General features: G+C 38.4%; 3 protein-coding genes and 1 pseudogene across 3 annotated transcripts; 2 read left to right on the plus strand and 2 right to left on the minus strand.

The window, feature by feature from the left end:
- Positions 1-4,888: 4,888 nt before the first annotated feature.
- Positions 4,889-8,607, plus strand: LOC112195033 (BEL1-like homeodomain protein 9). The gene is made up of 4 exons (XM_024335344.2): positions 4,889-6,125; positions 7,077-7,462; positions 7,567-7,627; positions 7,740-8,607. The coding sequence occupies exons 1-4, from the start codon at positions 5,310-5,312 to the stop codon at positions 8,301-8,303; spliced, it is 1,827 nt and encodes a 608-aa protein (XP_024191112.1). The 5' UTR covers positions 4,889-5,309; the 3' UTR covers positions 8,304-8,607.
- A 2,109-nt stretch (positions 8,608-10,716) lies between these two features.
- Positions 10,717-14,081, plus strand: LOC112193844 (mitochondrial substrate carrier family protein B). Its single transcript, XM_024334085.2, has 7 exons — positions 10,717-11,195; positions 11,949-12,125; positions 12,232-12,378; positions 12,549-12,650; positions 12,733-12,803; positions 12,921-12,988; positions 13,374-14,081. The coding sequence occupies exons 1-7, from the start codon at positions 11,004-11,006 to the stop codon at positions 13,613-13,615; spliced, it is 999 nt and encodes a 332-aa protein (XP_024189853.1). The 5' UTR covers positions 10,717-11,003; the 3' UTR covers positions 13,616-14,081.
- Positions 14,082-17,520: 3,439 nt separating this feature from the next.
- LOC112193816 (dynein light chain LC6, flagellar outer arm) lies at positions 17,521-19,172 on the minus strand. Its single transcript, XM_024334064.2, has 2 exons — positions 18,926-19,172; positions 17,521-18,040 (listed from the first exon to the last, which is right to left on the minus strand). Exons 1-2 carry the CDS (start codon positions 19,061-19,063, stop codon positions 17,840-17,842), a joined length of 339 nt encoding a protein of 112 aa, XP_024189832.1. The 5' UTR covers positions 19,064-19,172; the 3' UTR covers positions 17,521-17,839.
- Positions 19,173-19,716: 544 nt separating this feature from the next.
- LOC112191354 lies at positions 19,717-20,973 on the minus strand (annotated as a pseudogene).
- Between the last annotated feature and the right edge of the window lie 2,470 nt (positions 20,974-23,443).

Consider the following 23,443-nt stretch of genomic DNA (forward strand, 5'->3'; position numbering starts at 1 on the left):
TATATATATAATATAGGTGCGTAATCGTTAGCCTAGAGAGAAGCATACAGCAGGGGGTTAGGGTTACTCAGTAGCTTTCTTTCTTAGCGCGGTGACAGTACAGTAGTGCAGTTGCTATATACGAGATCCCTCGCTTCACGCAATCTGCTGATGCCATTTACAGTCCTTTCTTTCATCACTTCTTCTTCCTCGTGAACATAAACAATTACAAAAACTGATGAACCCGATGAAAACTTGTACTCTCAACTTAGTTTAGAATATAAAATTTGGATCCATTTGAGCTCTCTGCCTAGCTCTGAGCAAGAAAATAAATGCTATAACTGAAAGTACTACTGGGGAGCTAGCCCTAGCTACTTGTAGTAGTAGTCCTAGTAGCAGTAGTAGTAAAAGGTTCACTGTGCGTACGGAGGGAGTTTGTAAAACTATTCATGCTGCAAGTTATTGAACTCCGTTCCGTCGAGGCTGATTTAAGTAGGACGACTACTGGTGCAGACTGAGACTCCGGCGATCTCGTCTGGGAGACGTGTCTGTATCTCTCAGATTGCTTGCTCGTCCAAGCAAAAGATTTGGTTTTGTAGTGTCGATCTGCAGTGAGCGAACGTTAGCATGACGATGTCACCTGGACGTCTCCCTATCCAATCTTTCTTAACAGTTCATGTCAGTTGTGTGTATCAGCCCACGTGGATCGATCTACTCGAACTACTTCCCTGTTATCATTATTTCATATCGTGATGATTGTGATGGAGTTGTGGGTTAAAACTCACAGGGATCGACTTTGAGAAGGGACTGTAAAGGACCCTTTGCCAATCAATTTCAAACCAAATGCATCTGTTCCCAACAGAGATTCCTATTCTCTCTTTGGAGTACTGCTAGGGCTTTCATGTGTATGTACTATTCCTATTTACAATCCAAGGCTTCCAAGTTCCAATCATCTTTGTTTATGTATTCAAAAATTGTTTGTGTAAAAGGGTCTAATTATACGGCGTGTTTTATGTCCAAGGATTCTTATTGTTACCAAGCTGAATAGTGGGAATCTAAATTTTTCATCCTAATGGAAACAATGGAGTAACTTTTTCACGAATTTCACTCCGCGAATGAAACGAAGCCACCTGGACAACTTAGTTCGTAAGATACGTAACTTACCAACTTAGATACACGGTGAGTTTACGTACCGCTGAATAGTTGGAGGATAGTTGGCAACATTATGTGGAGTTGGGCCTATCGATCCGGACAGATACAAGCATAGTAAAGTTGTGTACATGAAATCATTTCGTTAGTCCACATTAAATTCACTCTTATAAAGGATGTGATCTTTGAACATCCCTAACAATTGAGGGAACATAACGTTTGTTGGTGCGATAGGACATGTGAATCAATGAATGGCGCATACACACATATGCTAATTATTCAACAGTATTTTTCCCTAAACAAAAGCTCGATATATAGGAGATGTCAATCAGAATAAGACATTTTCTAAAAATAAAAAAAAAGACATATTTTCTAGACAAATGTATGCATGGTTTAATAATTTCTATTTATTTTTGGCCAAAACTTTTTCTTAATTAATTATAATGTCTGCTGAGCTTTAATAAAGTTGTTTTCCACCTAAAAGAAAAATTCAAGAAAAAGTCTATTAACTAGAAATAAATCACCTGACCAACGCTCTCTGCTCCCACCGGCCAACCATCAATTATATGTAGTACAATATCATCATTAACCTAGCTATACTGGTGATTATGGGACCTCTTAGTGTGGAGCCTAATCTGTTTTACCAAACCATTATGGGGCCTCCAATATGCCTAACATATAGATCCTTGCTACATAATAAAAAGGGGTCAAAGGGTTCGGCCTTCAAAACTATAAAAAGAACATTTCAATCTCCGAGATGAGGAAGTTGGCTCCTGATTCTTTGTTTTCCTAAACGGCACACCATGCCCTAATTAGTAAGGTAACTCATATGGGGTTACGAACGTGTAATATAACTTTAATCAACATGCAACTTTAATTAATTGCCTACCTCTTTTTGGCTTATGCTTTAGAATCCCTAGTTACACTTTTTTCCTTTAAACTCAAGTACGTAACTTATTATATAGTTTATTTACCTTTTGATTGCCTATCTGAATTCCAAAAAGTGTGTCAAAAGGAGCGTGTTTTTGTTTCAAAATTAGCGTCCACATCATTTAGAGAGAAAAAGTTACGACCATTATAGTTGGTGGGTAATTCTGCGAATCATTTACCAATTCAAATCAGCAATAACCTGTGATACTTTTACTTAATTATTTGAAACAGAAAAATAAAAAATGAGAGTAAACGGAAGTTTGAAGATTCGATTACCTATCGGGGAGTCGGTTGTTGAGGTTAAAAATAAAAGTGGGCTCCAATTTGAGTTTGGTGGACATCTAATAATATTTATAGATGAAATGTCTATATTATTTGTAGCTCCGTTTTTGCCAATACTTCTATAACGTAATTGAATTCATGAAGAAATATGAGTACTTGCTTACTTCTTTATGTGAGATCTAATTGCATTATGATTCTCTTTGTGTGTTAATAAATATAGATGGAGTCATATATAAAGTTTTTCCCTTTATTTTTAAACTTGATCAATTCAAATAAGTAATCGAGCAATTATCGTTATACCTTAAAGATAGATAATGATCAAATAATCGCTTATAGACGATTATGAGAGTCAATAAGAGGACATCTGACTTATGAATGAAATATTTATGCCAAAAAAACTAAATGATCGTGGATAATCACCATTATTTTTATATTTATTTATTTATTTTATATTTTATTTAAAAGAAAACGGTATTATTTCAATACCATGACAAATTAATAGTATTCCACAATTGGTTCTTGAAATTTAGGTTTCAACTTGCGGCGACGCTTTCCTCTAGGCAAGGCGGCGATTGTGGATGGCGACAACGCAGGAAAGGTTCTATGCGGCGATCGTGGGTGCGACGAGGGGTTTCCTGGTCTGGAGGCTTCTCAGATCGTGATGGCGGGTCTCGATCCAGGCAGTGACAGGCTCTAATCACGGCGAGGGCAGTGGCAGTTGACGATGTTGATTGCTCCAGGTGTGCTAGGCTCCGATCGCTGTTAAGGGTGTTGGGTTGAGACAGTGTTTGGATTTAGGTTCGTGTTGCAGATTTCGATTTCTCCAGCCAAGGTTGATTGTCTCAACGACGAGGAGGCGGTGGCTTGTGCAGTATCCAGGTCGGAGTACAAGTCGTGTGGATCCAGGTCGGGGTCCAGACTTGACCATGGCAATGGTGGAGGTCCACGACCGGCCGCCTGATCGGTGAATGAAGGTTATTCACTTGAACGCTGATGCGGGCGGGTCTAGGAAGGTGAGGGGTAGGAGATGGGCCTGGGCTAGTAGGCCTCTGCCTACGTGGGCCGCTTTTAATGGTTTGGCTGGGCAAGCCCATTCTCTTATTCCCTTTCTTTGATTGGATCAGGCCTGTTGTGGGCTTTTGGGGAAGTGGTAGCTTTTCAATTTTTATTGCTTTGAATAATTGAGTTTGGCTCGGCTCACATCCTATTCTGACCTTGATTGTTACTGTGTGCTGATTTGATGAGTGGCGATGTACACCATGAAGATCTTAGGCGTCAATGCTTGTCATGTCAATTGTTTTGATTTAGGGTTGGATAGGTGTAGGGTTTATTTGCTTGTTGTATTTTCATTTTCTAGTTTGTTTATTTTTTTTGCTTTTGTTAGCCTTGCTCTTTGTAGGCTAAGTTGTGCATTGAAATGTAATATGAGGAATTTTTGAATTCCTCTAACTTGACTGAGAGAGTTGTTATTTTAATAGAACCTGATTCCGTCCCCTAAAAAAAAAAAAGGATAGTATTCCATAAGAAACTCATCACTATAACTTCCAAGTACAAGTATATCTTTTTTCTTATCACAATGAAACAATTTCGTTCAAATAAAAGGAAAAGTTATAAGTAAGATTGTAGTACAACACATGAGCCATAGAAGAAGCCTACTTCTAACTTAAAGTCAAATTTGGGATGGGAGAGCACTTTGCTCTTCCCGGCTCGTTTTAATAATTTTTTTTAATTTAAATTAATTAACATGTCTGAACAGCTTCATAAAATTAGAAATGCATATAATGTAGCTAAATATCTATAATACACCATGAGGCAACAATAAAAGTCACTAAACTTTCTACGAGTCCTAAAATAGTGGAAGCGAAACACCAACATACCAACTAATAAAGAAAATTAGTAAACTTTAGCTTCACCTCACCTCACCTCTTGACTAATGAATACACTGGAAATTATTCTATGCACCGACGGTGCAAGTGACAAAACCCTTATAAAATAATCTCAACCCTTGATATTTATTATCACCTTTATTTTTAATAAACAAAAAATATATTTAATGCAATCTAACCATTTATTTGTGTTGGTGCAAGTGCACGGTGGTGCTCTGAATACTCCCTGATGAATACACGTGATCAAATATGTTTCAAACTCACCACTGTACTAGTGGCCGGGTTACCAAGTATTGAAGTATATATATGGATCATGGATTCACGGGTAATGCTCTTATTATAAATTAGATAAGTAACTAATAATTGTAAAATTATAAACTGAAGAAAACCTGCTTTGCTAAGAAAAATGAAGACAGCCTCGTGAAGTGAGAACTGAGAAAAGCGAGGGAGAGAGTTTGGGCGGATGAGTGTGGAGAAGTGCAAAAAATCTTCAGCCTTTCATTCATAACACTCTGTAAAACTCTGTTCCCGCGTTCTCACGTGCGTCATCACCGCCCAATGACGGAATAAATACAAAATCATTATTAAAACCACCAACATTTTTTTCTTTCTTTTCGATCGGAATAATAAGCAAACCAAATAAAAACCCACAGAAACAAATAAATCATCATAAAACGACAACTCCCAAAACCTGTCAGAAATATCTCTGCGCACAGCGAGTAGTGACTTCAATTATTACCGGAAATAGCCGGTCGTCGTTCTGTTCCTCGAAACCCTATGCACTCTCTCCCCTCTCTCCCCTCTCCTACCAGAAAGAAAGCAAGCGACTGTAACTAGATTTTGTTTGCGTCCAAAATCTGTGCGTGAGCGAGAGATTTCCATACATAAAAGAAGAGCTTGTGTCTTCATCCTGACATGAGAAATTCCATACCCACAATTCTCAGTCAATTCACGTATCAGAAATCTCTCTCTGCCATACTAGCCTCTCATTTCTTTCATTTCACTGTTCATTATCTCCTTTATTACCCAACTAACTAGTCTTCAATCCATTCCCTTTTCCTTTCTACTTAAGATTTCTCATCCATGGCTGAGGGTTTTGAGCCCTACCATGTCCCTCAACAAAGCAGAAGAGATAAGCTCCGGTTCTTGCCGGGTCAACCCCACCCGGTTTGTGAAGAACCCGGACCTCACCACCTTCACGGTTGTGCTGCTGCTGCTTTCTATGATCCGACCTCAATCTCACTCATCTCCTCATCAGATTTGCTCACGTGCGCCGGCAGCTCCGTCAAAGGAGAGGGCCACGTGAATCTGATGGGTTACATGAACACTTCTACAGCTTCCTCGTCTTTAAACAATTTTCGCCATCCCTACTTGGATCCTCAACCTTCGAATTTCGCACCGAATCCCAACTCTGTCCATGATATTAACGGTCTCAACAACATGTTTCTTTATCCGAGCCAACAGAATCATCATCATCTGAGAGACTTCCACGATGAAGCAGCTGTACTGTTCAAACCGGAACCATTGTCCTTGTCACTATCTTCACAACCCGTTGAGGTCCATAATCTGCAGAGGTACGGCTATTCGGGCATTAACGACGGTGGTCACGGGTCTAGAAGTCCGGGCCCAACTCCGCTGGGGCCGTTTACCGGCTACGCTTCGATTTTGAAGGGATCGAGGTTCTTGAAGCCAGCTCAGCAGTTGCTAGAGGAGTTCTGTGATGTGGGTAGTTCTAGTCGTGAAATTTATGCTGCTGTTAGCAGAATTATGACAGACGAGTCCTCATCCTTTTTGGACGATCCTCCTATTGAGAGCTTGGACGATCCGGTCAGTGTTGGCGGCGGTGACGGAAGTGAGAGTCGGAGAAAGAAGTCGAGGCTGATTTCCATGCTAGACGAGGTATGTAGGGCTCTAATTTTGATTAATTTTCTAATTCAGATTAGTTTGATTATGTTCTTTTGGTTTATATTAATTTCGTGTTTATGGGTTTTAATTGTTGTTGCATTAGATTCTTGCATTAAAGGGTTGATGCATGTGTTTGAGAAATCAGGTCTTTTTGGAAAAGGTGATCAGAGGGAATATATGCACCGAGATTGTTGCTTAATGCTTATAAAGCATCTGACAACTCTATAGAATGAGTTCCTTAATAGTTGACAATTTCAAAATAGTGGAGGGAATCCATGGAAAAGCATGGAAAGCATAATGGTTTCCCAAATTTGAAGATGGGGTAGATTAATGAGTTCTGTACTAGTGACATGTGATAATTCCTCCATGTGCATTGTAGATGCAATTAAATTTTGAAATGTGTACGCATAGGCCATTAACCTGCTTAGTTGGACAATGTAAAAACGTGAAATTTACTATGCCTATGAAGGTTTATAGGTTTAAGTTCACTTGCACATGTAACCAGGTTCAAAGTTTTGCATACATCTTAGATTACTGCAGATGCTATACATTTTGAATGAGAGGAAATTGACTGTATGCTCTAAAGTCTAAACTAAGAGAGAACAGATTATAATTTGGGTTTTTGGCTTGTGACCAAAGAAGAAAAATCAAAGAAGCATTCATTTTAACTATGGGTTGAAATCTTGGTTATGGGGATTCAAAACTCGATCTTTATATCTTGAGGGCTGATGGTACTAGCTTTGAAGTTGTATATAATAAAATCTTGTGCTTATTTCCGACATCTCAAAGCAATCAAGAGGATAAAATGAAAACTTTCATTGTTATGCAATCTCCCAAAATATATATTGTCTTTGCATTGGCAGATTTATCTAGACAATTTTTAAATGCTTCTATTTATTGAGTACTATTAATTATTTGCCCTTTTTTTTTGTCCTTTTGTCCTAGGTTTACAGGAGGTACAAGCAATACTATCACCAGATGACAGCAGTAGTGAACTCATTTGAGTATGTTGCTGGGCTTGGAAATGCAGCTCCCTATGCAAACTTGGCAATAAAGGCCATGAGTAGACACTTTACGTGTTTGAAGAATGCGATCACTGATCAGCTTCAATATTCAAGATCAAGTAGGGATGCTACAACTTTTGTAAGCCGGGACAAAGATGAAGCTATTCCAATGCTCCGTAATACTACTCGAGGCATGTATACCCAGCACAGATCTTTCCAAAGCACGGAGTTTGGCGAGCACCAACCTGTTTGGCGACCTCAAAGGGGCCTTCCTGAGCGTGCAGTTACCGTTCTTAGGTCCTGGTTGTTCGAACACTTCTTGCATCCGTAAGTATAAAATTACTTGGGACAGAACTACATTTACTGTAGCGTGTTATCTGGTTACAATTGTCTGATTATAATGGTGTCAATCTTGTCTGTTTATACTGCAGTTACCCTACCGATACAGATAAAATAATGCTGGCTAAACAAACTGGCCTATCACGAAGCCAGGTGTGTGCCTATATTATATGATTAGTTTCTAACATGATTTAAATGTTCATATCAGTAGAATTCAATGTTGATCAATCAAGCAATTGTTTTGATAAGTGTGATTGTAAATTAGGTTTCAAATTGGTTCATTAATGCAAGAGTAAGGCTGTGGAAACCAATGGTGGAAGAGATACACATGCTAGAAACCCGGCAAGCTCATATTGCTTCACAGAAGTCAGGGGATCAAAATGCAGATAGGTCAGATGATCATGATCATTTACCATCCGCAAACTCGGTTGCATCTGAGAATCCTTCAACATCCACTTATAGAGCTCAAGACACAGCATCTAAGCGCCCAAGAAATGAATTTCCGGATGTCACAGTTGCGCGTACGCATGAAGAGTTGAACATGTCTTACAATAACTTGCCAAGCCATCTGCATCATGTTGGTCATGTTGGTGCGAGTATGGCAGGAGGAAGTACTAATGGTGTGTCACTAACGCTTGGACTTCATCACCAAAATAATGGTATTGGTATGGCGGAGCCACCCTATGCTATCATTAACACAGCTCAACGTTTCGGACTTGGCCTCGAGGGAAATAGCGATGGTTACACAATGGGTGGCTTTGATGCACAAAATCGGCATTTTGGAAGGGACGTCATGGGGGGGCAACTTTTGCATGATTTTGTGGGATGACTTGTAAGGAATGTGAGAATCTGGACATCATGGAATTGGATATTGTTATATTAGACTAACAAAGTTGCAATCATAAGTCATTTGTCAAAAACCAGGATTCAAATGGTGAAACAAGCTTAGAGTGATTGATTTGCCTATTCATGTTGGTGTTTTAGAGGTATGGTTAAATTCACCTATCACACCCCCTTGTGTAAATTACGGATAATATTCCGAGAATGTGAATGTTTGGGTGTTAAAATTCTTGTGTAAACAGAGGTCTATATTGAGTATATTCAAACTAGGGATTAGACATGGCCTTTGATCAGGATATTGTGCTTGAATCCGACATGAATGATTTGCCCTAATTTTGTAGGGTTTGCCTTCATCTCATGATTATATGTTGCAGACGTAAAAGCCACAAATTCTGTTCGTCTTTAACTAGTCCAATGTCCAAATACAGAACTAAAGTTTTGTACTTTGTAGACTGACCCAGAAAAGAGAGGCAAAAGCTAGCTGCTCGGATGTAAATAGGTGATAACGATTGTGGTCAATCTGGTGAGGATAAGACTGGTCCCTTCTTCTTGCTTGGCTAAGTTTGGTAACTACCAACTAGGTATTGAAGTGTACATTGGAAAATGAGTGGGAGTGGTCCTCGTATTAATTTAACTTGCATCTTAAACTTTACGTACTCGGTAATTGCTGGCCATGCAACTATTCAAGCCTATCTAGCTGAGTATACTATATAGTGTTCATGCTTACACGCAGAAATTCCAGGCCAGAGGAGAGTATACCAACCTCCAATAAAAATGGGTAAGGCAAGTTCCATTTTGAAGGGTTTGACCATATTTACTGCGCGCACTGCACTGCGGTAAAAATGACTATCAGGGAAAAAAAAAAGAAAAAAAATAGAGCTGCCTTGCTGGTTAAATGAGAACTAACGAGGAACTGTTTTCCATTCTTGCTAATTCATTAATGTAATGTCATTTCCTTGATGCTTCTACTTGGTTTGAGCTTAATTATTCGTTAAAGTTGAGCATGTGATTGTAAAATCCATTTATTTTTCTATCTCATTTTATAAATGAGCTGAGCTGAGGTTAAGTTTAAGAAAAAAAGGGTCGGAGCTCAACTTCGCTGCCTCGATACAAAATGTACGTTCAATTCGATAGCTTGAGCATCTCACAATTTGATTTGGCTAGGTTCATTTACATCCTATAATGTCGCATATAGAAAAACCCGAAATGCATTTGCGATCGATCTATTATATTCATACCAGATAAGAGTCACCAACTAGTATCCAAGATACTTGCAACCAACCAACCAACTAGTAGCATGACACAGAAAAATCACTACCATATCATTCAAGTATTTAATTACACTTGAGTATTACATGAAACCCGACACTGTCCCCTTAGTGACGAAGCCCAACAGCAAAGGAGTAAGCATTGCAATCATAACCACCACTTGGTCCGCCAACCATCAAAGTATACAAAAGCAAAGACGCATCGGTTGAAAGATACCATCAATTGTTAGGGAGTTCGATTCACATATTGGATTATTGGGTAACAAGTTCAGTTAGCTTGGGCTTCTTCTCCGCTGACGATAAAAATTGGCCGGCTCTGGGGCTTTATTCCAATCCCTTGCCCAAGAAGTCTTTTGTTTACCAAATAATCATCGTGCAACAAACGTCGATACTTTTCTTCTCATACCAGCAGAAACAAATATCTAGTGGCGGTCACTAGCTAACAGAGCAGAGAAAATTAGATTATGACTTGATAAACGTTTTAGACGAGTTCCACGGGGCCAGAAACAAATTTCCAGGTACCTACAACGTGTTTGAAAACGGAAATGACTGTTTCAGGGAAGAAAAAAAACCTCAAGACTGGGTCCGAGCAATTATTCGTGTACACTTGCATCTTAATCAGCTAACCATTTCCTATAGCAAAGTGGAATATGTAAGTTGTTCTAAAGTTCCAACATAATTCTCTTGCGCTTCTTGCCTCTTGTCTAACTAAAAGTAAAAATTCAACAAGTTTCATATTCAAAAAAAAATTCAATATATTTATGGTGAAGTTGTCCTGCGGTCATGCCACTGAATTTTATAATTTTCCAATGTTAAATAATATTCCACATCCCTGAGAAAGTGCCACATAAATACAATCATTATAATTGTTAATATATATAGGCTTGCTCTGCTAAGAGATTCGTTCCTTAGCTAAAAAACAGATTTTCATATTTTGACCACTTTTCAATTACATATTCATATTTTAACCGTTCAGATTTTAAGTCATAATGTATACATCATCTCTATAAATTTTCAGTCAAATTAATATTCGTAAAAGTTATTATAAGTGATCTCTATATTAGTTACGTCTCAAAGACGCTTTTGATAAAACCCATCGTACTTATAAGAAAAAAAAAAAAAAACTAAAGAAGTAAATAAAGAGAAAAAGTGAGAAGCGCTTCACTTGGAAAGTAGTCATCATCGTCCAAAAGCACGCAGAAAATTGTTCCACATGTGAAGCGTGTCCACACTCGGCAAAACCAGTCTAAACGCTTGCTTAGGGTTTTCGTCTCTCTTTCCCTACTCCTTGTCCCCCAGTTTCCCCCAATTCAAGCTCCTATAAGATTCTTCTACCCATGAACTCCAAACCCATATGAGATCATCAACAACCAAGCTCGCCCAGACTGAAAAGATTGAAACTTTCATACAGGGCCAGGAGTATGGAAGCTCGGGTTGGCGTTGTAGAAGGAGGCCAGAGAGCCCTGAACTCAGCTCTGAATCAGCAACCCAAGCAGTCCCTGAATCCCCAATCCCAGATAGGCGCCGTGAATCAGCTCTTGGCCGGTGGAATTGCCGGTGCGTTTAGCAAAACCTGTACCGCACCACTTGCTCGCCTCACCATCCTCTTTCAGGTTCAATCTTTTTTTTTTTTTTTTTTTTTTCCATTTCGTATTCGTAATCGTTTAGTTGGTATTGTAATCTGAGTTGGGTTTTTGCTGTTAAGCATTATTGACGTATCTGCCTTGCTTAATTTAATATGAATGAGTGGTGTTGGAGCCTGCAGTTATTGCTGTCTTTGTTAAAACATGGTTAAGTGCAGAATGATTGCTCTATAGTTGTTCATTGGCTTTTGTGTTTTGCAACGATGTTCATGTTTGGTGGGTGAGGTGATGTAGCATTAGTACGGACTCTTAGATATACAGAAAGATAATTTGAAGAGTATATAAGAAGGGGGAAATGGATTAGAGAGAATAGGAAAGATAGACAGATAGAATTAGGAAGAGTGGGCAGAGAGAAACAGAGATTTATCTTTGATGAGAGACAAACTTTTATTAACACAAAGAAAGAGAATAACAAATAGGGGAAAAAACAGTAGAGTGATACAAAAAACCATAAAACACAATAAACTAAAGCAGAAGAGCTTTCCAGTTCAAAATTATAGCATGAAATAAACTCTTAGTGAGAGTGATGAGTGAAAAGCTATCTAGTGTTGATGTATTAAACTTTATGCTGGCTACCATCCTTAGGTTGGAATGATAAATGAGTAAATGACCCAAAGGGGAATCATATCATATTCTTCCTGTATGGAATTTCATTGCAATTATCTCTTTTGCTTACTGTTTCTTCTAAATGGTAGTTGGCTGACAATCATTTACTTCTATTAGGTGCAAGGAATGCATTCTGATGTTTCAGCATTGAGTAAGGCGAGCATATGGCGAGAGGCTTCACGTATTGCCAATGAGGAAGGTTTTAGAGCATTCTGGAGAGGCAATCTCGTGACTATTGCTCATCGTCTTCCATATTCTTCAGTCAGCTTCTATGCTTATGAACGCTACAAGAAAGTCAGTAAACAAATGCTTTGGTCCAATTTTAAGCTGTTAAACTAGACTGATAACTTGGCTCTGCAGCTTGCTTTTGATTTCATCTGACCCCATTTTCATATTGCAGTTGTTGCATTCAATTATTGGTGAAGATCTTAGGGGTAATGCAACTGCCAATATGTGTGTACACTTTCTTGGTGGTGGGATGGCAGGTATTACAGCTGCCTCAGCTACGTATCCACTAGATCTTGTGAGGACACGTCTAGCAGCTCAGGTAAATTTGGCATATGTCTTAGTGAGTTAAAAATAGGGAAAACATCTCTCTGTTCTCAATTTTCATGTAATTGTTGATTACTTTAGGTCTAGAATTTGATTTTTAACCGCCTCCCCCCCCCCCACAATAACATTTTTAGTTTGATCATTATCAGTAATCAAATTTTGTAGAGAAATGCACTATACTACAGAGGCATCGGGCATGCATTTCATACAATTTGCAGAGAAGAAGGATTTTTGGGATTGTATAAAGGACTTGGAGCAACTCTGTTGGTATGCTTTATCTGTATCTGAGCATTCTTTTCTACCTTTTTTCTTTTCTGATACTAAATGTCATCTTTTACTTGTGGCATAGGGTGTTGGACCCAGCATAGCAATCAGTTTCTCAGTTTATGAGGCTTTGAGGTCTTTTTGGCAGTCTGAAAGGTGAAGATTCTTGATTGGACAATGCGTTAAATTGATGCTGAATTTTTTGCAGTCTTGTCTAATTTTCCTCTGCTGCGGTTTGAATTGTAATTTTACTTTTAATTCCTTTGATATCAGGCCCAACGATTCTACAGTCATGGTGAGTCTTGCTTGCGGCAGTCTTTCAGGCATTGCCTCATCAACAGGTAATTGATCTGTGACTACCTGGTGCGAGTTTTCAATTTTATAATTAAAGTTTACGAGTTCCAAGACATTCTTGAAATAATTTTCCTATTATAATATTCCATCTATTTATGGTCAACTTAAATCTCTAAGCAGTTGCAGTTGATTTAACTTGTGTTTAAATGCTCCTATATCCTTAACCTGTGTTTAAATGCTCCTATGTATAAAAAAAAAAGAAGAGAAAAAGCTCTCATATATGTCGCATGGTGCACTCTGCACAGTAGACAATCTGTTTTGATGAACTATACTCTGTATGGTTTGGTCTTTCAACAGATATTTTTAGGGTATAGTGGAAATGAATCAGATTTATTCTTCTGCTTGGTTACCTTTTGCTCTTCGTTGTTTCAGCAACATTCCCTCTAGATCTGGTGAGGCGAAGGATGCAATTGGAAGGGGCTGGCGGTTGTGCCCGTGTCTATAACACTGGCTTATTAGGAACTTTTAGGCAGATAATCCAGAACGAAGGCCTGCGGGGCTTGTATAGAGGAATTCTGCCAGAATATTACAAGGTTGTTCCCAGTGTAGGCATTGTGTTCATGACGTACGAGACATTGAAAATGCTTCTGTCACGCATGCAGACAAGTGACTAGTTGCCTCTAAACCTTTTGTTATCCACCATCTGTTGTGCCATGGAATGAGTTTAGTTTTCTGGTAGTAAGTTGAAGACACATGATAGATAGAAGACTGGGGTTTTTTGGTAGTTGAGAAATTTGATGGTGGTAAATTTTGCGGTTTCTGCCATAAGACCATATTTTCCTTGTATAGGTAGTCAGCTGCTTGAGTCGTATCATGTTTCCCCTTTTAGGTAGTAACCTTTATAAGTATTCGCAGGTGAGATCATACCATCATAACAATTTTGTTGTTGCAGGTCCTTTGTTATCTTCTAGTTTTTACTTCTAATTTATTTTGTTTGTAGACATCAACTTATTGTTTGCGGAATGACATAACTATAAGATTTGATGAGCGTCATATTGATGCTATTTTGGAAAAGCGATGTAAAAAAACAAAGAGAAGTTTATATATTTATACCTGGAATTGCCAGGGATTTCCTCCTCATACTATGTCAATTTCCAATCTTTGGATTGCCTACGTCTTCTTGTTGCCATTACCTATTCCGAAGCTATAAGAAGTATAAACCTAAATAGTCTGCTTCAGTTTTGACATTTCTCCTTATATCATATCTGCAAAACTACGGCTTCTTTCACTTAACCAGATTTTGGTACAGACTTACGGTTGGATCTTGTTTATATTAGTATTCAGAGAGAACTTGTAGGAAATCAAAAAGGTTGAACAGTATTTCCATGCTCGATTATCATATTGAACTTTTTTGTTGTTGTCGTTTTCTGTAATCATTTCTGCAAAGAACCAGCATTTTCGATTAAACTATAAGTTAATTTTAATCAGACAGTTATTGGTGGTGGAGATCTTACTAGTATATTATTATTGGAAATTTGGAATCATGGAATGCATATCTCATATCGAAGATATGCCATTACAGAAACTCAATTATGTTCATATAGTGTTTAACCAAGAGCTGAGAGAGAAAAGCCTTGGAACAGAGAAAGATGCTATTAGCAAAAAGAGTCTTTTTGGATTTAATTCTCCTCTGCTTTACCTTGAGGTCCCTCTGCCATTGCTCATCATGCTTATGTACAATTACTCGGAAGAATTCTCATCATTTTTTCTTTATTGTTCTATATATTCTATGGATCTGCAATTCAAATTGGAATATGAATACTTCAGTTTTATTAAGTGTTCGATTTCGATGTCATTTTCATGGTCCTAGAGTACTAGAGTAGATGGTGATGCTGGGAATATGTTAGTACCGTAAAGTTGCATCGACAGCAATATTGCATATATGCAATTCATAATTTCATTTATAAAACTAGTCCATACATCTCAGCAAGAGTTCCATAGAAGCTGCTAATATAAGTTACTTGTGAAAAAGTAACCAAATTGGTATCTATTCCCATGTCGGAAGAGAGATGCGATTTAGGCAATCAAAATCTCGAGGTACCATCATGACTAGTTCCCGTTTTAGCCATACACGTCCCAGAAAATATCTCAATCCTTGCAAATTGTTTTGAGCAATCTGGGACAGAACACCATCTCCTCGGTCCTGCCAACCAATGATAGCAAATGCTAATACCAACATCGCCACTCTTGGTCAAGGAAAATCTTACTGACACTATTCCTTATATACGGTCGTGTGTTAGCTTGATATACATTGTCTAACATGACCGAGCTAACTTTCTTAATTTGAGATCTTGAATCCCCAACTTGCACTTTTTAATTGGTTGGTGTGTATCATGCTGGTGGGTTGGCGCCTCTACTTTTCTGTTTCTGTCAAAGATTTTCGTCTCCAGTGCAAGATGTGGTTGTGCACAATTGCACAAACAACTTTAAAGTTATAGGATTAATGGCCAGTTTGGCCCTACTATGATCAATAAAGCTGCTTCCAGATGGCTTAACCAGCAGCACAAGAGGTTTGATAAACTTAACATCAAAGTTCACTAAACACCCTTACAATTGCGCTGTTCACGGATTAAAATCGCCACTGATGATGCCCACAACAGTGAAAATCACTTCAATCCCGAACTGGTCCTCGGTTGTTTTGCATACTGTGGCGCCAGTAATAATGAAGATGTTAATATTATGTTTTCTATAAATATGGGATTTAGTTGCATTAGCTTAATAGAGTACCTAATAACCTTAGTAATCGACTACTCAAGATCTAGAAGATAAGTGCCTCTAGATCATTGTTACAAGTCACTGCAACTTAACAAGCTGCTTCTCCTCTCTGAGCTGGGGAATAATAAAACACTTCATTGAATAGCCAAGGGAATAAAATGCTGCTACTTAAAAGCTGATTGAGACTATGAAAATCTGTTGGAACATGTAAATGTGGCACTGCTTTCCTTTTCAGTTCATCATCTTTGAAAGAGAGCTAGGTAGAACTAGAGAATCCTGATCATCATGATGAGTAGGTGTATGGAAAAAGCCTTCCTCAATTAGAATAGTAATCTTCAACTCTACTAATCCCTTAGTTTGTTGAGAATCTTTCATTACGGCCAAGGCAAGATCTCTTAACATCCTGAAAACTTAAAAGCAGTCAAGGCAGTGACTGGTGTCTTTGAAAGTTAAATTGTCCCTACAATATCATTGATTCATTGGTCAATCGAGAACAGAATCGATCATGTTGATTCTGGGCACCTTATCATTCTGCTTTATCCACCCTCCATTGCATTTTTTAATCATCTTCACTTTAAGAACACTATAAATACTGAATGCTCTCATAAGATTAGGCTCACTCACTCCTTGCAAAGAACCTGAGAACCTTCTCTCCACACTTATCAACACTAATCTGTTCTTCATTAGGTTGATATTATTGCGTAAGGATCGGGTAATCTGCATCCTGAGGTTTAGATCTACTCATATGTTATTATGTTTGTTGTATCTAGCCCTTGGGATGCGGATTACCTCGTCCTCACTGGCAATGCAAGACTTGTTAGATCTCATGAAGCTAAACTACTTGATGCACCTTTTTGATTGTCTTGTGCTCTTTATTATCTGTTTGTGCATTTTCAGGTCATCATTTCCTTACAATTATAACAGTAGAGGAGGGACTCTAGCATGCTGATCAACCGATCAACTTTTCGGTTTGTAAACTCAGGTAATCAATCCAACAGTAGTTTCTCTATCATGTGACGTAACCAGCCTCTGGACTACAATCACAACATATATCACCACATGAAGAAATTGGTTATAATTTAGGGATATCTTCACAAATAGTGTATGAAGTTTAGGCATTTCTACACTTTAGTGTACCCACTTTCATAACTATTAGAATGGTGTATTAAGTTTGCTCCAATCTTTCATTTTGGTGTACGTCGTTAAAATTTCAGTTATCTTTACAAAAAAAAAAAAAAAACTAACAAAGCTTAAGGAAAGATAACTTTCCGTTATCTTTACAAAAAAAAAAAAAAACTAACAAAGCTAAATGAAAGATAACGGAAATATTTTTTTTTTTTTGCAAAGATAACTGAAAATTTAACGGTGTACACCAAAATGAAAGATTGGAGCAAACTTGATACACCATTTTGATAGTTATGAAAGTTGGTACACTAAAGTGTAGAAATGCCTAAAGTTCATACACCATTTGTGATGTTTTCCCTATAATTTATTTTGGCTACTTTGAAATCCAATCTGAGGCCATCTCGGATTTTTCTCTTGGTTCCTTGTGTGATTACAGATCGAATCAAAGTTGGACAATGATCCTGAAGCTCTACAAGGCTACAAGCAACATTCTATTTCAGGAATGGGGAATGGCATGTCCTCTATTGTTGTTGTTTTCCATAAATAGAAAAAGGAATACCTGCTTTTTCATTGCTTATACAATGAGCAAGTCTTTTTGATTGTGAAGGTCACTATCAAGGGCATATTTGACATTCATGACAAGCAAACATGCTTGGTGGATGGACATATCTACTGTACCTTGATGAAAAGGAATCGCAGTATGAGAACAATTTTACAAACAAGGTTTCTGTTGGAAAGGACACTCACTCCACGATGTTCAAGCTAAGGTAGCAGGATGTGATAGGATGATATTCCTGATTCTTTTCTTATGAGTGGATACACACACGTTGTACAATATAATCTCTTGAAGTTTATCATCGAAAACTTAGCTTCTGTCATATTGTGTTCGTTCCTGTATGTAACATTTCTGATCGACATAAAAGAAAGAGAACTAACACTAAGGCATGATCAATGCAGATACTAAACATAGAGAATGCTAATTCGATATGTAAAGTACACTAATCCGATAAGCTTCCATTTTGCAGAACCCCAATTGCCTCTTCCCTGCTTTCACTAGACTCTCTGCCATCCTTGAATATGAGAAACTCCATCATCTCCACATGGAAGAAAATGAAACTTCCGCAGAAATGCGTGATGCAAGATCCAAAGTCTTTGCCCACAACACAGTGCCAGGCAGGACCATAAGCTTCATCAAATTTCTGCTCAAGACAATTGAAAGCTTGGTAATCATTCCTTCGAAATCTTTAGGGAAACCATGCAACCACTTTTTATCTAATCGATTAAGCATGTGATCAAGGTAAAGATATTAAATGGTCTTTTAGTTTCATCAGTAGTTGTCTAGTTGCTTGAATCATTGATCATATATGATTTAAAGTGAAAGATATACAATAGTTAAAGCCTTCTGCATTGCCCCTTATAGCTGATGAACAGAACCCATTTCTTCTTTGAGAAGGTGTTTTTCCAGACAAAAAGTAAGAGAATATCTACTTTTTCCAGACAGAAGCACAGGAGAGATTCAATTCTAAAGCTCAAGCTAATACTAGTCCCTGATCTTCCCTATACAAACCAAGAACTAATTATAAAAATAGCACACTAAACCCTTTTGATTAGTTTAATTACGCAGCTTTCTTGAACTAAAAGATTTAAACTTTTGTCCTAACATAAAGGAACTTGTACCACTTTAAAGTTTAAAGACTAATTTAAGCCTAAAGTGATAGCTGAAATCTGCTACTTGGGGGAGATTATCCAATTTTTTTGATATTAAATTGGTTTATTACTTTATTAGTTCCTTCCAGAATAAATGCTACCATGCCTTGCTGCAAAGTTAGCGTTTGGATCCTTGTCCCTGCATTTCTTTTCAGAAAGGAGACCCTTTTCTAATCTTGCCTTAATCCACATATTTTACCCTTTTGATCAAACTCTATCGTTTTGTGACGTTTTTATAAAATTCAGCCGACAAAAGATATGATGACAATCACAAACCAACTTTCTAATCCTTATTTTTCTCCTGTTCAGAGGAGGTGCATTCATATATACAAAGCCAACTGAAGAGTATTTAATTTCAAGGGTATAATTAAACAAACCTGCTTGATATAGTGAGCAATGGATCGACAATCAGAAACTTCATGTAGATCAAGAGCCTTGTAAGCCAATTCCATGGCATGACTCTGCATGAGAGTTGGCATATCTGTTTCACGCACCACAGCTTTTCCTTCCAGCATTTTAGTGACAAATACGTGAAGGATGTTCTTACAGAAGTTAAGGTGCTGCAGAAAATTCTAATTAGCCAAACTATGAAGAATTTAGGTGGTGGAGGTTTAATGTTGTACTATGATGTCATTTTTGAGTCTCAAAAAATCTTCTTTGGGTTTAATGTGAAAGTCTGTTTGCATTAGGAAGTGTTAAAATCATAACAGTTGTATCGAAAATATCTTATGCCGGTAAAACTTGTAGAAGAGTGCAACCACAAGTGTTCATTCTTTCTTTGAAGTTTTGAAGTGGTCCTAAAATGTACTATGTTCATACACATGACCAAACTTTTCAAACAACTAAAAAACCCTTGAACAAAAGATTCATAATCTCAAGCATTAGTGGAGCACAGTGCGCTTCAGAACCCACATCAAGAAGCATCACAGCCAGTGATTACAAGCCATTACAATAAAGTTGTGAAATTCAAAACATTAAAAGATGACCAATGATTGCAAAATTGTTCTTTACCCATGCGCTCAATTGGTATATGGTTAGTTATATACAAAAAGCCAGAAGCAAAGACAAGTGACATTAAAATTTCATGAATCCATGAATTCCATTGTTCTGTTGTATCACCTTTTTAGTGATACCAAAATTTGTACATTGATCTTCTTCTTCTTCTTCTTCTTCTTCTTCAGAACTAGCCCTACCCCTAATTTTGTTACAATCTACATTGCCAACCCTAGGAAAGAAACAGAATTTCTCTTAAATCCTAGAGAAAATCCAAAACCGGACCCCAATCAGGGTTTGTTTCTTTCCCAGAAAACAACTAGTTTTCCACCTTTCCAATGTTACCCCTCTGACATTGAGAAAATCACGAAAAGACCCCATAGTAATAAATTAAAACCAGACTCTACGAGTTTCTGGACCTGAGCAAGAAGACACTGAGTTCTTGACCCGGGAACTGATCCGGGTTGATCAGATGAAACGACTCCGAGTCGGCGCTCCCAACCACGTGCTCGTAATTCGACCTCATGTACATAACCGGGCCCTCCGAGTCCGACGACCCGGACCCGAACCCGAACCCGGCTGGCAAGGCCCCGGCTCCGACGGTCGTTGACTCCATGGCCTTCAGCATCAGGCGGACTTTGTCGCCGGCTTTCCTCCGGGCGGCGAACCCGAGCTTGCGGCCGTTGCAGTGCAGCGCCCAGACGGGGACGGACCGGAGAGGACACGTGGCGAGATCGGAGGAGCGGTCGTCGCACTCGAGGGTGATCCGGACCAACCCGAACCGCATTTCCTTGACGAGCTGGTGGGTCAAGATGGAGAGCTCCAGGAGGAGCGCGGGTCGGGTCGAGAGGCGGTCGTGCTGGACGCAGAACCAGACGTGGCCGCGGCGGTGCCCGAAGATGGTGCCGATCACCATCGACTTCGACTGCCGGGGCTGGGCGGAGGAGGGCGCTGACGTGGAGGAGGCGGTGGGGGAGGAAGGGTCGGAGTCTTGGGCGGGTTCTTGGTCGTCGACGATGTCGTCGCGGAGGGAGGTGCTGAGGCGTTTCTTGGTGGCGGTGGCGGCGGCGGGGGAGGAGGGGCGAAGCAGGGGAGGAGGAATCGACGGAGGGAATCGATCTTGGTCATTTTTCTTTTGTGGGTTTGGGGGGGAATTGAATTGGGGTTGGTTTCTTGGGATTTGAAAAAGGGGTTTTAGGGTTTAAGAGGGAAGGGAATGGGATTCGAGAGAGAGAGAGAGAGAGAGAGAGAGAGAGGGAGAGGGGAGGGGGTCCGGTAAGTACGATCTGAGGGGATTTATATATAACCTGACGAACCAGAGACAGAGCGCGGGAAAAGTGAGACAGCCGTTGCAGTTAATTTTCTTCTTTTAGCAGAGAAGCATAGCCAAATTGCGACACGTGTTTTTCCAGTCTACCCAAAATGTTCTATTACATACTATATATTATATATATATATATATATATATATATATATATCTACCATATTAGTGCAACGCTTGCGTACATAAATTGGGGTAAGAAAAATTTAATGAAAATTTACAACACATCAAATAATTTCTATGATCTTAATAGGTGAATTAATGTGTTAGCGAGGTAATGGTTGTATTTTGTGGACACAATGTTAAGGTGATATAATAAGTGTCCATACGAAATACATCTAATTTTATTACTGTAGAATTTATCATTCAGTGTCAAGTGGTTTGGTATTTCGGCCAATGGAAGCATCTTATTAGCCAAAGGTTTTCACTCAACTTTTGTGTCTAAATTTGTGCTTGTGTTTTTCTTTTTATTGTATGTTAGCATATAATTTCTTTATCCTTTTCTGGTTGCATTTATACTATTACATAGAAAGTTCCTAAAATTACTTATTTTATAAGGATTTTCTTCATTATTGGCTTCAGAGTGAGTAAGTAATTTTTGTTTAATAAACGAATGATATACGTGTTTTTTATTTATTTTAAATATTGATGAATTTTGTATTTTTAAAAGAAACTTGTTAATGTTTAAGGATATCTCTATTTTTGTTTGATCCAAACTCTAGGTTACTTGACCTAGTAGTAATAGGGTTCAAATAGAAGAATCTACAGATTATCTTTCCTTGTATGATTCTGACTCTATGCATTGTAATCCTCTATATATATAGGCCCTATTATCAATGAGAATACATAGCAAATTCCTCTCAAATTCAGTTTCTCTACAACACGTTATCAACACGAAGCCCTAACCAGCTGAGACCCTAAAATCCCAGAAACCTCTGCCGCCCTCCTTGAAGCCACAGACTCCAGGAACTCGGAACCGGCGGCGCCACCCCCAGAATTGGCCGGAATCCACCTGAATCGGCCTTCGAAAGTGACTGAACTGGCCCCAAGAAGAATCCTTTGGTTCCCTGCCTGGTTCACATCCTTTCAGTCTACTTTTAACAGCCATCCTCTGTCAGAAGTTGCAGCGCCACCCCAGTTTTCGGGAACCGGAAAAATCCTTCCCGGAACCTGCCGGAAAGTACCCGAACCGCCCACCGAATACCACTGCACCGTGAACCGTGATGCGCTTTGAGCAAGCGCTCGATTTAACCCTGAAATGTCGTTAGTAGTATAAGTAAGTAGGGATCGTTCTATTCCGGGGATTGAGGGTACACCTGTAATTGTGTAACAAATAAAGAAAAGAATTATTTACATAAATAAAATAAAGAATAAATATATACAAGTGAACAAAAATAAGGGGGGGGGGGGTTTTAAGAATTAAAGAATTGAAAATTAAAATAAAGAAAATATAAAAACACATATACAAGAATGAAACATAAGAAACAAAGATTAAACCCAAGTTTATCATTGAATTCGAATTAACCCTACATTGTTCTTCCAAGTCATGTGAAAGGAGTTGATCATGTGAAACATTCGAAAGCAAATGATTTCCCATATTTTACTTTTCAATGCTAATTAACCTAAGCGAAAGCACCTAGATTAATCCTATCAAACATGCAATCAAGCCCTAGAAAGCTAGTCAATCATGACATATTCAACGCATTAGACATAGAGAAAGGCTATCAACTCAAGTGTACAACTTAGTATGGAAAAGTCCACCTAATTGCAATCCTCTTTAATTAAATTCGGTCTTTGCACAAAACCTTTACTACTTTGATTCAAGTTTACACAAAACGAAAAGTCGATTTCATGTTCTTAAACCTAGCACCAATTATATCAAAACCCTAAGTGTTTGCAACCACATAAGATTAAAATACAAAAGTTTTCTATCATGCAAATTTAATTAAACAAACCCACATAAGCAACATAAAAATCAACATATAGAAATCACAACTTTATCTCAAAACATATAAACGGGCTTTAAACTTTGCCCTTAACATTATTTGTTAACTAGAATTCATAGTTCTACAAATCCAAACAAAGAAAACCAAAAGAAATTACAAGGAAAAAGATAGAATTACACCGTGAGGGGAGATGGAGATGGAGAGCTTGAACGTTGGAATCTTGAATCTTGGAAGCAAGTCTTCAAGGTGGACGATGGAGGCTATGTCCTCACGGCTTCTTCTTCTTCTCTTTACTTGAAAATGCAAAACTAAGAACTAGAGAATGAAGAGAAAAATGGAAAGGAAATGGAGAGACAAAGAAGATGAGATGGATGAAGGAATTGGTGATTGAGAGTGAGAGGAGAATGTGTTTAAATAGGGAAGAAAAAGAAGAGTGAAATGATGAGATGAAGAAAAATAATGAAAGTGGAGTATGAAAGTGGTTTGTAAAATATGTAAAAGATGAGGTAATGATGAAAGCAAAGCATGAAGGTGAAGAAATGTGGAAGTGATGATGATGTTTTAGAGTAGAAAATATGTATCCAAGGAAAAAGAAATGCTTTCTTCATATGGGTGGGAAACATGAATATGTGGTG

This window comes from Rosa chinensis, chromosome 3 (genome assembly GCF_002994745.2).
Source record: "Rosa chinensis cultivar Old Blush chromosome 3, RchiOBHm-V2, whole genome shotgun sequence".
Classification (NCBI taxonomy): domain Eukaryota; kingdom Viridiplantae; phylum Streptophyta; class Magnoliopsida; order Rosales; family Rosaceae; genus Rosa; species Rosa chinensis.

Bases quoted from the DNA above. Each gene is read 5' to 3' on its own strand.
- LOC112195033 (XM_024335344.2), top strand. From the start codon at position 5,310: ATGGCTGAGGGTTTTGAGCCCTACCATGTCCCTCAACAAAGCAGAAGA. The intron at 6,126-7,076 runs GTATGTAGGGCT...CTTTTGTCCTAG, and splicing joins TGATTTCCATGCTAGACGAG to GTTTACAGGAGGTACAAGCA. The intron at 7,628-7,739 runs GTGTGTGCCTAT...ATTGTAAATTAG, and splicing joins CTGGCCTATCACGAAGCCAG to GTTTCAAATTGGTTCATTAA.
- LOC112193844 (XM_024334085.2), top strand. From the start codon at position 11,004: ATGGAAGCTCGGGTTGGCGTTGTAGAAGGAGGCCAGAGAGCCCTGAAC. The intron at 12,651-12,732 runs GTATGCTTTATC...CTTGTGGCATAG, and splicing joins GACTTGGAGCAACTCTGTTG to GGTGTTGGACCCAGCATAGC. The intron at 12,989-13,373 runs GTAATTGATCTG...TCGTTGTTTCAG, and splicing joins AGGCATTGCCTCATCAACAG to CAACATTCCCTCTAGATCTG.
- LOC112193816 (XM_024334064.2), bottom strand. From the start codon at position 19,063: ATGCTGGAAGGAAAAGCTGTGGTGCGTGAAACAGATATGCCAACTCTC. The intron at 18,041-18,925 runs GTTTGTTTAATT...TGTCTTGAGCAG, and splicing joins TTGCTCACTATATCAAGCAG to AAATTTGATGAAGCTTATGG.